General features: G+C 58.8%; 1 protein-coding gene across 1 annotated transcript in view; it reads left to right on the top strand.

Moving 5' to 3' along the window:
- Positions 1-14,358, top strand: part of LOC107212207 (collagen alpha-1(I) chain) — a 65,464-nt gene that overhangs the window by 42,092 nt on the left and 9,014 nt on the right. Inside the window, exons 11-44 of the mRNA XM_033518542.1 lie at positions 485-523; positions 660-713; positions 1,412-1,465; positions 2,348-2,455; positions 3,092-3,145; positions 3,715-3,768; positions 3,891-3,935; positions 4,169-4,222; positions 4,712-4,756; positions 4,989-5,042; positions 5,127-5,171; positions 5,409-5,462; positions 5,755-5,799; positions 6,274-6,327; positions 6,953-6,997; positions 7,475-7,528; positions 7,869-7,976; positions 8,638-8,691; positions 8,891-8,944; positions 9,140-9,184; positions 9,669-9,722; positions 10,003-10,047; positions 10,586-10,639; positions 11,393-11,446; positions 11,647-11,700; positions 11,880-11,933; positions 12,200-12,253; positions 12,411-12,455; positions 12,729-12,773; positions 13,079-13,186; positions 13,461-13,514; positions 13,702-13,755; positions 13,938-13,991; positions 14,240-14,347. Coding sequence (XP_033374433.1) covers positions 485-523; positions 660-713; positions 1,412-1,465; positions 2,348-2,455; positions 3,092-3,145; positions 3,715-3,768; positions 3,891-3,935; positions 4,169-4,222; positions 4,712-4,756; positions 4,989-5,042; positions 5,127-5,171; positions 5,409-5,462; positions 5,755-5,799; positions 6,274-6,327; positions 6,953-6,997; positions 7,475-7,528; positions 7,869-7,976; positions 8,638-8,691; positions 8,891-8,944; positions 9,140-9,184; positions 9,669-9,722; positions 10,003-10,047; positions 10,586-10,639; positions 11,393-11,446; positions 11,647-11,700; positions 11,880-11,933; positions 12,200-12,253; positions 12,411-12,455; positions 12,729-12,773; positions 13,079-13,186; positions 13,461-13,514; positions 13,702-13,755; positions 13,938-13,991; positions 14,240-14,347 — 1,956 coding nt within the window. The remainder of the gene's footprint in view (positions 1-484; positions 524-659; positions 714-1,411; positions 1,466-2,347; positions 2,456-3,091; positions 3,146-3,714; positions 3,769-3,890; positions 3,936-4,168; positions 4,223-4,711; positions 4,757-4,988; positions 5,043-5,126; positions 5,172-5,408; positions 5,463-5,754; positions 5,800-6,273; positions 6,328-6,952; positions 6,998-7,474; positions 7,529-7,868; positions 7,977-8,637; positions 8,692-8,890; positions 8,945-9,139; positions 9,185-9,668; positions 9,723-10,002; positions 10,048-10,585; positions 10,640-11,392; positions 11,447-11,646; positions 11,701-11,879; positions 11,934-12,199; positions 12,254-12,410; positions 12,456-12,728; positions 12,774-13,078; positions 13,187-13,460; positions 13,515-13,701; positions 13,756-13,937; positions 13,992-14,239; positions 14,348-14,358) is intronic.

Genomic DNA, 14,358 nt, shown 5'->3' with positions numbered 1-14,358 from the left:
GGTGACTGCAGAGAGTGGCTACTGGGAGCAGTAAAAGCAAAACCTACTGAGCATCTGCTCCTCTGGGTTTTCCAGAGGCTGGAGGAGATTCCCCTCCTAGGGCAAACTGCAGCTGATTTTGGACCAAAATCTGACAGTCCCTGTGCTCACCACCACCACATTTCCTACCTTTCCATATTCCAAATGTTTCTGGTGTCCCAGGGCTGCAGGGAATTCATGGGGGAGCTGAATTTCACCAAACCCCAGGAGAAGTGGCCTCTCTGCTGAATTTTCTAGTGAAGTAGTTCCTTATTTCCCACACCCTCAGATTGTCCTTCCTCCCATCCCTTGCATGCACAGACTATGAAATAAATAAATGAATTAAAGGTGATTACTGCTGCATCTTCCCAAGGCAAGGAGAAGGTCCTTAAAGCCAGCAAAAAGGAATTTGGGATTATTTCTTTTTTTAACATTTTGCTTTTTTCCCCCCTCATTTTTCTTTCAGCAATCATCATTTTACCAACTCCTGCACGCAGGCTGGCCGGTGAGTGCCACTTTGGTCACTTTGTGTTTGCATTTTCCCTTGTTGGCAGCTGAGTTCTCCTTGCTCCAAGCACTTGAGTTTTACCAATTTTTTCGGTTTTGTTTTTTTTTTTGTTTGTTTTTTTCTTTTAATCCAGAGAAAACCCGGAGCTCCCGGGCCCCCAGGACATCCTGGGAAAACAGGAGCACCTGTAAGTACAAAAGCCCTGCTGTCCCCTTGGTGGCCCTGCTGCCAGCCTGGTTAACCTGGGGACACTTTCAGGCTGTGGCTGTAATTAGGGGCTTTGGGATTGGGTTTCAAAGCAGCCTAATGGATTTCTTGTCTGCTTCCCACTGAAACCCGGGATGTTTGATATCCAACTCCAGGGTTTCCTGGCAGCTGCAGCCCCTCTGTCTCTGCCAGCTGAGCTGGACTGGCTTCATTTCCTGGGGCATCAGGTTCCAGCCCTTGTTTTTGGGGAAGGGACCATGTGGATCCCTCCCAGAGGCACAAAAACAAGGCAGGGAAGGGCAGGATTTGTGTGGGGCCGGTCTGTCCTGGGGCCATGCCCACCACCCTGGCACTGCTGGGTGATGCTTGTCCCACATCTGGCCATGAGGCAAAGGGGAGGAAGGCAAAATTCCCCGTCCTGACATCCCACCAGGAGCCAAAGCAGTGGAGAAATGGATCTGCTGCTGGCTCCAGCCCTGCCCTGGGCACAGACCTTGGCACGCTGGGGGTGCCAGGGCTGCAAATTGTCCCACTCTGCCCTCCCCAAGGTCACCTCTGGGCACTGCTGCTTGTCCTCCCAGCCTGCACAGGGCTCGGGGTGGAATGGGGGACACCTTGGGGACACCTTGGGGACACCTTGGGGACACCTTGGGGGACTCAACCCCTGTTTGTGCACAGGGACCCTGCGGAGCACCGGGAGAGCCGGGGGAGAAAGGCCAGCGGGGGTACACGGTGAGTGAGGGCTCGGGGGTGTGGGCACACTTTGGAAAGGCTGAACGTGCCCTCAGGGCTGCCCTGGGACCCTCAGGAACCCTGCCCCTGCTGGATCAGCCCCTGGCTGGGTGAGGCAGAGCCGTGCCAGGGCTGGGGACAGTTTGGGAATGGTTTGGAGGTGATGGCATCAATGTCCTGGTCCCCTCCCAGCCGCTGCTGTGCCAGGCAGGGGTGGCTCTGCACAAAGTCACTCTGCTGCTGCTCCTCCTGTGCCTGCAGCACCAGGGATGGCTCAGTCACAGCCAGCACAGCCCCTCTGGGTGCTGCTCCCTGTCCCAAAGTCCTTTTGTCCCCCTCTAGAAACCCCAGCTCTGGATGGGATGGGAGAGCTCTGCCTGTGCCCCTCCGTGGGGATCCCTGATGGGATCCCATTTCCCCTGGGATTGCCCAGCTCAGCTCCCTGTGGGTACAGGGAAGGGAAAACCCTGTCCCACTCTCCCAGATTGCTGGAGCTCTGCTCCACGCTGCTCTTCAGCCTGCCTGAATTCAGGATTGCCCTGAAGCTTGAGCTGGTGGTGGATCCTGAGATGGATCTGCTCTGGCTCCTGCATGTGGGAAAGGATCAGGAGCTGATGCAGGAGCTTTCCCTCGACCTTCTCTCACTGGATTGCTTCTTCCCTGCCCTCCGTGTTGCTTCCTGCTGTACACCCCCTGCCCACAGCTATCCCAGGGTTTTGGTGGAGACCCTGGAGAGATCCACGTGCCCAACACTTGCAGGCCCTGGATGCAGGGAGCTTTTCCCCAGCTCCAGGAGCCAGAGGCAGGCAGAGCTCAGAGTTTCATTTGCTGCTTTCATAATGTGGATTTTTCAATTTTCTGTGCTTGGATTTATTTCCCCAGGGGGAACCCGGGCTCCAGGGCTTGCCAGGGCGTGTGGGATACCCCGGCTCTGATGGTTTCCCTGGCTTGGATGGCAAACCTGGGCCGTGGGGGCTGCCAGGGGAGCAGGTGAGCAGCAGGGTCAGGATCAGGAGGAAGGATGTTCTCCCTTCTCTTGCCTCCTTCAGAATATTTCTGCTCACCCCCAGAGCAGGCACGCCTGGATTGGTGCCTCGAGGTTTCCCAGGAAGAACAGAGTTGTGGATTAAGGGGCTGGGATAATGCAGCTCCTGGGGGTGGTGGGTCTGAGCACCAGGGCTGGGCTGCTGCTCCTGGATCTCCTCGTGGGAAATAACTACAAATCATGGAATGGCTTGGGCTGGAAAGGACCTTAAAAACCATCTCAGTCCACCCTGTGCCACGGGCAGGGACACCCTCCACTACACCACGCTGCTCCGAACCCTCGAGGGCTCAAAACCTGGAGTGTGACCAGGAAATGAGATTAATTCCAGAATGCCTGGAGAGTGTTCAATCCAGGAATCTCCTTCCTTGGTCCCTGCCCTTTTCCACAGCCCTGGCAGCAATCCCTGGGGATTCCAGGCAACGCCCCTGACCTTGGGAGCTTTCTCAGGGTGGGTTTAGAGGTCAGGGATGGTGCTGGGAAGTTTGGGGCTCTCAGCAGCTGCTGGGGAGCAGGGTGGACACGGGTGGGAGGTTCTGGGCACCCCCTCAGTGCCTGCTCTGCTCCTTCCCCCCTCTCCCCAGGGCCTCCAGGGCTTCCAGGGTGACCGAGGGCTGGCTGGGGACAAGGGAGAGGAGGTGAGTTGGCTCTGGCTTGCACAGTGGCAAGTGCCAGCCCCAGCCCGTGCTCCTGGTGCCAAACCCCAGCACCTTTCATTGCTGCTTTCACTGGTACCAGCACAGCTCCTGCAGCCCCTCCCTGGGATGGGAAATGTCCATAAAAAAGTGAACACTGGTGCTTTGCCACCGTTTAATTTTTTAATTTTCCCATCGATTCTTCTTCTTAAGGCCAAAAGTTTTAGAGCTGCCCAGGAGATTTTTGGGCTCCTCCAGGTCTGCTCATGCTGGCGGGTTTGAGACCTCATTTCTTCTCTCTGAAGCTGCGGTCCCACGTGGGTTATCAGATGTTCTGGGCCACCCTTGGTGCCCTCCTGCCTGTGCAGAGCCCTGTGCCAGCCCCGTGTCACTGCTGGGTGGGACAGGAGCTGCAGGGAGGGACAGCAGCCAGGCTTTGCCCCATTTAACACAACCTTGAGGGTCCCCACCCTGCTGTCCCACCCTGGCCGTGTCCCTCCAGGCACACTTTAACTCCTGCTGGCCCAGCTGCGGCTCATCCTTGTTCCCATTTCATCCTTGTTCCATTTCAGGGTTTCTTGGGAGACCCTGGACCAGCTGGGGACAAAGGAGAGAAGGGAGTGAAGGTGAGGGTGGCTGTCCCTGCCCCTCACAGCCCTGCCAGGGTGGGCAGGGGTCTCTCCCTCCCTGCCACAGCCCCCCCAGCCCTGCTCTCCTCCATCGCTCAGGCTGCTCTTGGCTTTTCCAGGGGGTGAAGGGAGAGAATGGGCTGCCAGGAGCTGCTGGCCTCCAGGTGAGTTACCTGGGGAGCTGCTGGCCTCCAGGTGAGTTACCTGGGGAGCTGCTGGCCTCCAGGTGAGTTACCTGGGGAGCTGGAGCCGTCTCAGCCCCTCCTGCCCTGTCCCTCCCATCGATGTCCCCACGTTCTCCCGGCTTTGGCCTCTGTCCCTGCCCCTGCTGTGAGGGAGGGGATGGAGGCAGAGCCACCTCGGGGTGCTGACACCTCATTCCCGGCTTCTCTCCCAGGGGATGGCGGGGCTGAAGGGCGTCATGGGCTTCCAGGGCCCTGCAGGACCAGAGGTGAGTGGATTCACCTCCCCTGTGCACCCAAAGGGCTGCAGGAGCCGGGGATTCCCACTGGGTCTTGAGGAGGGATTTACATCCCTGCATTTCCCATCCCTGTTCTGGCTGGGAATGAGGATAAATGAAGGGAAATGAGCTTTTCTAGAGCACTTTGGGATTTATTTTAGGTGGCCACCTCCAGCTGAGATGAATCCCAGGCTGGCAGCACTGGTTTTTCCAGGCTGCTCAGTGCTCCCACACAACTGGGAGACATCCTGTCCAGGAAAGGGGTGGAAAAGGATTTTAAAGGAAAATGGAAGTGGTCTGGTGGTGAATGGATGCATTCTCCAATGTGAAATGGAGCTGGGGTTGGTCAGCAAATGTCTGAGGGGGCATCAAGCAGCTGATGTGAAGAAATGTGAAAAAATGATGTGGAGAAAAAGGGGGATTTGGGGTGAAGGAGAGAACCAAAGCAAAAAATGGCATTTTTTTTCTCTCCTGCTGCAGGGAGAAGGTGGCTCAGTGGGTCCCCCAGGCCCTGCTGGTCCCATGGTGAGTCTCAGGGGTTTGTTCAGACAGCAGAGCTTAAAATGCTTTGAACACCTAAAAATGCTGCATTTGGTTAAAACCACCCCTGGTAGCGGGAGGAGGATTGCCAAAGGAGCAGTGGTGTTAAAACCCACCAGGAAAGCACTCCAGCACCCCCAGCAGCCCGGGGATGCTCAGAAGGCTGTCCCACCTCCCCTGTGGGGGCTGTGGGGCTGAGGGGGGTCCTGCCTTGCAGGGAGAGCCCGGCCAGCCGGGATCCGTGGGATGCCGAGGCATCAATGGCTCTCAGGTGCGTGTGGCCCGGTCCCATCCTCTGTTTGTTGGGATTCTGGGGTTGCTGTGCTCACCCCACCCCACCCTGCTCTCTCCACAGGGGGAGTTGGGCCCTCCTGGGATGCCTGGCCCCCGTGGCCCCAAGGTAGGAGATCCTGGGATGGGGGGTCCCGGCATGGGGGGTGTCCAGGGCTCACCTGGCCTGGCCTCCTGCAGCTGGGATGTGATCCCAACCCACCCCAAAAGCTGCTGGCTCAGGGCTGGGAATCCTTTCCGTGTGCCATAAGCTGGGAACTCTGCAGCTCCTCAGTGGCTGGGAATTCCCAGGAGAGCCCTGCAGGGATTTGATCCTAATGGCAGCCCCCTGTCCCCCCCTCTGCAGGGACCCCAGGGCCTGCAGGGCAGACGTGGCCCCCCCGGCCCCAGGGGCTCTCAGGTGAGTGGGTGCTGTCATCCCCCAGTTCTCTTCCAGGAGCTGCTGGGATTTGTCCCCCATGGACTTTGGAAGTGAAATCCTTGACCTCGGGGGTCCTTGTGGCCCACCAGGAGTGGGTGGGTGGGACCTGGTGGGGACATTGTGAGGTGTGGGGCAGCTCCAGGGGCTGGGCAGGTTCCTGTGGGCCGGGGTCTCATCCAGAGAGGGAAACACATCCCCCTTCTTCCCAACCTCTCCCTTCTTCCCAACCTGCCCCTTCTTCCCAACCTCCCCCTGCATTTGTTTTTCCCAGGGTCCAGCAGGGCTGGAGGGATCTGCTGGTCCCAAAGGAGACACAGTAAGAGCGTTTTTCTGGACCTTGGTGGGGATGAAGCCCAGGCTGGAAGGATTTCCCTGCAGGAATCTGACACAGGGGGTTGAGGGGTCCCTGTTCCTGTTTTTGGAAGGGAGAGGGGGCAGCATTTCCAGCTGATCTCCCAAATTCCACCTGCAGGACCCCGGGCACGCTGGGGAGGGGCTGGGTGCTGTGATGGGAGCCCTGTGGGACAGGGACAGGGACAGGGACAGGGACAGGGACAGGGACAGGGACAGGGAACGGCTGGAGCTGGGCCAGGCCAGGCTCAGGCTGCAGATCAGGGCAAGGTTCTTCCCCCAGAGGCTGCTGGCACTGCCCAGGCTCCCCAGGGAATGGGCACGGCCCCGAGGCTGCCAGAGCTCCAGGGATGCCCAGGGTGGGATGTTGGGGGGTCTGGGCAGGGCTGGGTGGTCCTGGGGGTCCCTCCAGTCTGTGATTCCAGGGTTCCCCTTGCAGGGTACAGATGGTGCCCCCGGGCTGAGGGGACAGCTGGGACTGGAGGGCCCTGGGGTAAGTGCATGGGAAGGGGGTGGTTGGATGTGGGGTGCTCTCATCTTCCCCCTGACAGCCCCATAAAATCCTGCAGGGATTTGTTTCCCCTGGCTCCCCACAGGTCAGCCACGTCCCTGTGGCCACACTCATCATCCCCAGAGCTCCTCTGACCCTCCTGCTTTCAGGGACCTCGATTTTCATTCTTTCCCTATGGATTTATCAGCAGAGATAACCCAGCCCTGCCCATCCCTTCCCTGGGGCACCCTTTTCCCAAGGGGTTTGGGCGCTCAGCTGCCCTTTCCAAAGGCTTGGGATCATCCTCCTGCCTGGCCCAGGTGTCCCTTTCCCATGTCCTGGGACCCCCAGAGCTGGGATGTGGGTGCAGGGTGGGATGTGGGGGATGCATTTTGGAGCCAAACAAGGACCTCAGCCTCACCTTAGGGCCAGCCTTGGGAGGGTTTGTGACTCTTTTGGGGGAACAAATCCCACTGGGGCATCACAGCAACCAACAGAGCCAAACTGGTGCCTCCCATTTACCATCCCATCCCTGAGCTCTGGGGAGGGGTTGTCACCTCCAGGAGCACGGCAATACCTCCCTTTGTGCTCTTCTTTTTTTAACTTGCACTCTCTCCTCTCTCTGAAGGGTTTTTTGGGCCTGCCAGGTGCAAAAGGCACCCAAGGAGAGCGGGTGAGTGCTGGCATCCATGGGATCCCTGCTTTGGAAGCAGGAGAGCCGTGGCAGAGCAGCCCAAAGCTGCAGCTCTGTGTGCTTGGACTCGATGTTTGAATAGGTGGCAGAGCTGTTTGGGAAGGCAGAGCTGAGCTTGGGCTCCTTTTGATGTAATAAGAGAAACTTTCAGCCTTGGGAGTGCCCTAAGGGTTCACCTGTCCTTGGGAGGCTCAGGGGAGGGGGAATGCTTTGGCCTGAAGGCATTTGTCGTTGTTTTGGTGGAGCCAGAGATGCCACCAGAGATGGGGTTGGTGTGGGGAGGGTTGAACCCAAAAGCCCTGGAGCCTCCCCACCACGAGGAGCAGATCCAGAATGTCTGAAAGGCCCATCCTGAGGAAATCCCTGACTGGAACTGGACAAAATTCCCTGTATTTGGTGCCAGAATCAGACCCCAGGGGTTCCCCAGTGTAACCTCCACTGCTGCTGCTCTTGCAGGGCTGCCGAGGTCCGGCTGGAGCCAAGGGAGATTTGGGAGCCAAAGGAGGCAAGGTACCAATTCCCAAGGCTGTGGTGCCTCCAGCTGCTCCCTGCCTTGTCCAGATGTGCTTTACCCAGCCCTGGCTGGGTGGGTGAGGCTGCCCGAGGACCCTGCTGGCTTTTGGGGGCTGTGGCAGCAGTTTTGTGCTGATCCCACCACCTCATCTGTGCTTCAGTCTCGCTTTGGCTGTTTAAAAAACGCATCTCCCGGTGCCTGGTGCTGCGGGCGTGCTGGGGAGGAGGGTTTGGGGTGCTCACCCACACCAGTGATGGCTTCTCGGGGGAATTCCTGCCTGTGGGTCAGGGAATTGCTGTCCCTGCTTTGTCACATTCTGTGTTTTATTCCCCCAAGGGCCCACGAGGAGCACAAGGAGCAAAAGGCCCTCCAGGAAGCCGGGGCCAGGGGGGCTTGCAGGGCTTCCCCGGCCCCCGAGGGGCAGCAGGGCCACGGGGACCAGATGTGAGTGCCACAGCTGGGCTGGGGGGAACAGGGGAACAGCCCAGGTGTTGTGACCTGTGTCACAGCATGGGGACAGCCCCGAGGGGCCACACGGGCTGATTTATGGGGTGTCTCCTAAGGGATCCCTCTGGTAATTCCCAGCTTCCCAGGAAAAGGAAGATGATTTTCCCACCCAGCTTTCCGCTCTGCAGGGGATGACCTCCCACTCCCAAGGCTTTTGGGAAACCTTCCTGGATCTGCTCTTTTGCTCTTCAGGGTGAATAACAGCTCCTCCCAGCCCTGCAGGAGCTGGGGATGCAGCAGGAATCCTCTCCCTGCCTTGTCCACCCTCCCAGGCAGCGCTGCTGGGGCTGGAGCAGGCAGGAGCCTTGGCACAGCACTCCTTGGAATTGCCTTTAATTTGTCCACCAGGAAACAAAAATATCCATCTGTGTCACTTTGGGCCACACCAAACTGTTAGGATTTTCCTTTCTGCCTGTTTTTTTAACTCTGGGGGATGGGAGAAGTCCTCATTCCCAGCAAAGCTCAACTGGTGACATTAATTAACGTCACCTCTGGTCACACTCGCAGTGTTTTTCCCTCCAGCAGCAGCAGGCTGGTGACTCCCCTGGGACCAGAGGCTGTGTTTTCCCTGGGTGATTCCTCCCCTCTCTCCTGGCAGGGGGAAGAAGGCCAGATTGGCCCAGCAGGGCTGAACAGCAGCGAGGGACCCAAGGTCAGTGCCAGAATTTGCTGCTTTCCCCATGGGCTGCCTTCCCATGGAAGCATGGAAAGCTTCCTTGCATGGAAAACAGGGATGTGCCCTCCCTGCCAGGGTCCCATCCTGGGCAGGGTCTGCAGCCCCTTGGCCCCCTCCCCATGCATGGCATCCCCCTGACCTGCAATGCCTGTGTTTTCCTCTGTGTGGATTTTAGGGATGCCAAGGACCTGATGGCCCCAAGGGAGCCCCAGGACCACGGGGAGCCCGGGTAAGTAACGGGGTGCTGGGATTTGGGGTTGGATCTTTGGCTGTGGGGGATTGAAACAAGCCTGGATTGAAACATCCCTTGCTTGGTTTGGGATGTGCTGGGGCAGAGCACATCCTTCAGGCACAAGATTTCCCTCCAAATCCGCAGCTTTGCCGCTGGCAGCTGGCTGGTTTGGTGATTCCTGGTGTTTTCCAGGGCCGTGTGGGGCAGCGTGGGCTGGTTGGAGTCCCTGGACTGCCCGTAAGTGGAGGATATCCCACGTCCCTGTGCTGCCACGTGGAGCTCTTGGCTCTGGGACATGGGAGCAGCATCCTGGGATGTGGCCAGATCACAGGGTCGGGAATTTGCACAAGAAAAGATGAGCAGCTCAGCCTGTGGCACTTTGACAAATCACCTGCCCGAAGCCAGGACAGAGCACAGAAAATTCCAGGGAAGAACTTTATAAGGAAGCTCTGTTATTTGGAGCTGTGGGTGGTGAAGGAGCCAGGAATAAACAGCTGGGACAGGAGGAGGGAAAACCCAGCAGAGACATCTCACAGGGATGTTATTTCCCATTCCGAGGGGGGATGGAGCTGCAGTGGGATGAGCTGTGCATGGATGAACCCACAGCCCCACACACGCCAGGCAGTGCCACCGCTGATGTCCCACATTGTCACCCTCAGGGAGGCTCTGGGGCTGGAGGAGCCCTTGGTGGGGCCACCCTGAGACAAAATTCTCCTTGCAGGGCTCGCGGGGCGTGCCGGGAGCGGAGGGCGCTGAAGGAAAGCCTGGTACACAGGTTCCCATCCTACATCTGTACTTGGCTGGGGACAGGGTGCTGGGAGGGGTGGACAGGGACAGCTGAGCCCACAGGGACCCTTCCCCATGGCCACGTGGGACAAGACCTTGATTCCATCCATGGGGACCCTTCCCAACCTCCCATCCCATGGCCATGTGGGACAAGACCTTGATTCCATGGACTTTGCCACGATGGGGACTGGGAGAGGCTGTTCTGCCTCCCCATCCTCATCCTCATCCTCATCCTCATCCTCATCCTCATCCTCATCCTCGTCCTGCAGGGCCACCCAGGGATTGTGGGCAGCCCAGGCAGGAGGGGACCACTGGTGAGTAGAGCTGGTTTCTGGCCTTCCATCCCTCTGCTCAGCTTTATCCCTTTGGGAATGTGCCTCCATGGGATGGGGTGGAGCAAGAGCAGCTGGAGGATGCTCCTCTGGGAATTCTGCTGAGGGGAGAAGGATTGGGAACAGGGCAGTGGGATTTCCCACCCCTGGCACTGCTATCCTCAACAGATCCAGCTGGCAGCAGGTTTTCCCTTCTGTAGGATTTCATATATTTATCTTTGTTCTTTAATTTTAAAGAAACAATTAAAAAATAAAAATCTGGCATTTTCCTCAAAAGAGAGGATGAAAACTGTGCCAGAGACACACCTGAGTGCTGCCAGCATCACAGAGTGTCCGTGGGTGGGTGTTGTGTCTGTCCACACACAGCCACAGTGGTTCCATGAGGAATCCAGGAGCTGGATTTTAAGGAAAAGCCCCTCGGTCAGGCTGGGCCCTTCACCTGTGCCTTGGGTGGGGCTGAGTCTCTCCATGCTCCTCTCCTGCCTTCCCTCCATGGCTCCTCTGCTGCCCTTTCCTCCAGGGATTTGCTGGTTTGCCAGGGGGCCGTGGGCACGCTGGAACTCCTGGATCCATAGTAAGGAAAAACAAAAATGTTCCTCTGCATGAACTGCGTGTTTTCCTTGGTGGGATGTCAGTGGGGCTGGTGCTGCTGGTGGGGAATGTGGGACTTTCCTTGGGAATCAGGACATCTGTAGGGCCTGATCTTACCTGGTTGATAAAAGACATTAAAAAGCCTCAGTGGTGGAAATAACTGGGGGCTAGGGAAGAGAAGAATCATTCCAAGCAAGGAATCAGGCTGCTCCAGGAACTGTGCAGCCTTCCTGAGCCTGGCAGGGTGTCCATGGGAAAGGGCAGCTCATGGAAACCCTGCACGGCCGAGCAGGAGCTGGCTCTGGGTCCTGGCAGGAGATCCCAGGGCCAGAGGGTGGCACAGGTTCAGGGGGAGGCTGCTGGCACTGCCCAGGCTCCCCAGGGAATGGGCACGGCCCTGAGGCTGCCAGAGCTCCAGGGATGCCCAGGGTGGGATGTTGGGGGGTCTGGGCAGGGCTGGGGGATCCTGGGGGTCCCTCCTGCTCGGTGATCTGGGATGGAGACCTGGAACAGCTCCTCCCTGAGAGCTGGCACTCAGATGATGCTGAGAGCAAGGATTGTCACCTTCCCTGGTGACAGCCATGGGGACTGCTGTGCAGGAGCCACCAGGACCAGCCACAGTGGCTGAGGTTGCCCCCTGTGACCCCTGGCCAGGAGCTCAGGGGCAGCACTGGGGGCTCGGTGGGGCTCATCTCCTCTCAGCCTTTGACTCACACCTCCCAAAATAATCCCAAAGGGCTCGCCAGGAAAGCCTGGACCTGATGGAGACCTGGGTTCCTTGGGCCCAAAGGTGAGAACTGGGGTTTGGGGGGGCTGGCTGGGGGAGTGATGGTGGTGAACAGCCCCAGAGGCCCTGAGCTGCCGTGGGGAGACCTGGGGGGATCCCATGGACTCGTCCCAAAGGCTCCTCACATCCCATGGGATCCCTGGGGAAGGGAGGGTGCCTGGCTGCAGCCCAGGGTTTGCTGATTCCCTTCTTGTGCCTGGCAGGGGCTGCCGGGGAAGCCGGGCTTGGAGGGGCCACAAGGACCTGTGGGCGTCCATGTAAGTGACAGAGGGGACACGGAGGGGACACGGCGGTGGCCGGACTGGGAGGAGGCTGCAGCTCCAGCTGGGCACTCACCATCCTCCCAGGGCTCCTGCCTTTCCCTCAGCCACCTTCTCCCAAAAATACCGGGATGCCAGGCAGCCCCAGCTGCCTCCTGACCCCGAGCTCTTCCCAGGGCTATCCAGGACCTGCTGGAGACCGCGGGAGGTTGGGACGCAGGGGAGACAAGGTAGGCACGGGACACCCACTCCAGCACTGGAAGCATTGGAAGCATTTTTGGGATGAGTTTTGAAGCCAATGGATGGGTTTGGGGGTGTCCACAGTCTCCATCAGCCACAGTGGAAGGAGAACAGCTGGATCTGTCTCCCACTCTAGCACCTCCTCTGCCCAAACACCTCTGGATTGTTCTAAGAGCTGGGTTTTGTTTGTTTCCTTCTGTTTTTTAAAGAGGTTTTTGCATTAAGGGGAAAGAAAATCTTTCTTGCCTCCTGACAGGGAGAAAGGGGAGCTCAAGGTCCACCAGGATTTCCAGGAAAAGCTGGTCCAAAGGTAAGCCCTGTTTGCGGCTGTTCCGGGCAGCTCCATCCTCCTGGAAAGCACCAAGCAAGGTCTGGGAATGGGAAAAATGGGAAATCTTTGCCATGGGGAACTTCTGACAGTCCAGCTCAGCCAGGGCTGTGTCACTGGTGGTGCTCTTGTCCCCCAGGCCCTGCCAGGTCCCCCTGGTCCCCGTGGTGCTCCTGGCTCCCAGGTAGGGCTCTCCTTGCTCCCTGTATTCCTGGCTGCTCCGATCCCTCTGGGTGGAGGTGTGAGCTGCAGCACATCCCCTGTGCTGCCTGCACCATGGATCCATCCCAAACCCCTTTTTTGGGAGCAGGCAGGACCCTGGCCCTGCTCCCTGCTGGCTGGGCTCTGTCCTGATCCTGAGATGGTCCCAAGACATGGGGATTTCTCTGGGCAAGCCTCACGCTGACCCCAGTTCCCCCGTTCATGGACACACTGCTGAACACCCTTCTTTTCCCAGGGCAGAACGGGTGAGCCAGGTCCTCGAGGGCTCCCAGGGCTGCCTGTAAGTGCAGAGCTGCACCTTGCTGGGCTGGGCTGATGTCCCACAGCGTGGACATGGGTGTCCACTGCAGGCCATTTTCATCCCTGGGGTGGCTGTGGGGCAGGGAACAGCCTGAACCCCGTGTGTGGGGTGGTGACAAGTGGTGTGTGGGGACAGCAATGCCCTACACCTGCAGGGATGGGGCCTGGAGCAGGTGGCACCTTTGGACCCCGAGGTGACCCAACTGCATCAGCCATGAGGTTTTCCCTGCCTTAGCCCTCCCAGAGCTGTGTTTTGGGGGTCTGAGGGGCTTTTTGGCCTTGCAGGGCGTTCCTGGCACAAGAGGGCTGGACGGCATTCCCGGGAAGCCTGGCTTGGGTGGAGAGAGAGGCGCTCCTGGAGCAGCTGGTGCTGCTGGCCCAGCTGGGTACCCGGTGAGTGCCCTTCCACTCATCCTCTCAGGAGGACAGGGATTGAGGATTTTGCTGCAGCAGCACCTCTGGGGAGCTCCCTGAAGCACCTGCAGGAAGGGAAGCTTCCCAAGGAAGGAAAAGGGAAGCTGTTGCAGGGAGCTTGAGGAGCTGGAGCATGGATTCTCTTCCCGTGGTGATGTGTGGGGTGTCAGGACATCCCAGACCCCACTCGGGAACTGCAGAGGCTCCTGAGTCCAGCCCAAGCCTCTCTGCTGATGGAGGTGTTTGTTTCCAGGGCCGGGAAGGTCCACATGGACGTGAAGGACCTGCAGGGATGAGAGGAGAGAAGGTGAGGACAGGAGAGGGTTTGGTGTCCCGGGGAGCTGCCCAGAGCCTCGGGCTCGCCCCACTGACCTCCCCAGGGCTGTGGGGACCAGCACTGCTCCCAGTTTGGCCCCAAGCCCGTGGGATGGGGATTTACAGCTCGGGGAACTGAACCACCACAGCTGCTTGTCCTGATTTTGTGTCCTCTGCAGGGTGAGGTGGGAGATGCCGGGGGAGCCGGAGTCCGTGGGCTGGATGGGGAGCAGGTACAACAGCTGGGAACGGTGTCCCCACCCTGATGGGGCTGCTCCAGCCTTCTCCTCCCCAGTTAGTTCCCTGTTCTAGGGATGGGAAAGGATGGGAGGAGGCTGCTGATCCTCAAAAAAGCCGGAAGGTTACAGCTGGGTCAACGAGCTGTGCTAGGGCTGGGCTTTTCTTTCCTCCGCAGGGACCACCAGGACCGCCGGGAGCGGAGGGTCAGCTGGGGCCCAAGGGTGAGCAGGTGGGTGCTGGGGGTGGTGCTGGGCTCACCCCACTCCTGCAGGGTCACACAGGTGCCTGAATCCATGGGAAGTGTTGGAAACTCCCCCCAGCATCCTCATGCCTGGGGGTTGACATTGCTGGGCATGGCAAGGGGGGTCCCATAAGAAAACTGGGTTTTTTCCCAGTATGGAAAATGATGGAGGGCAGATCCAGGCTCAGCTGGAAAAGGCAGCCAAAAATCATCCTGGTTGTTTTCATCCTGTCCAGGGAGAACCAGGGACCCGTGGAGCTCCAGGCATCAGAGGGAGCCCTGGGGAGCCAGGGGACGAGGGGACAGAGGGGCCACCAGGACGGCCTGGGATGCAGGGGAAGGAGGTACGTGTGGA

Source organism: Parus major, chromosome 17 (genome assembly GCF_001522545.3).
Source record: "Parus major isolate Abel chromosome 17, Parus_major1.1, whole genome shotgun sequence".
NCBI classification, from domain to species: domain Eukaryota; kingdom Metazoa; phylum Chordata; class Aves; order Passeriformes; family Paridae; genus Parus; species Parus major.
This window is presented reverse-complemented; position numbering and strand designations above follow the sequence as displayed.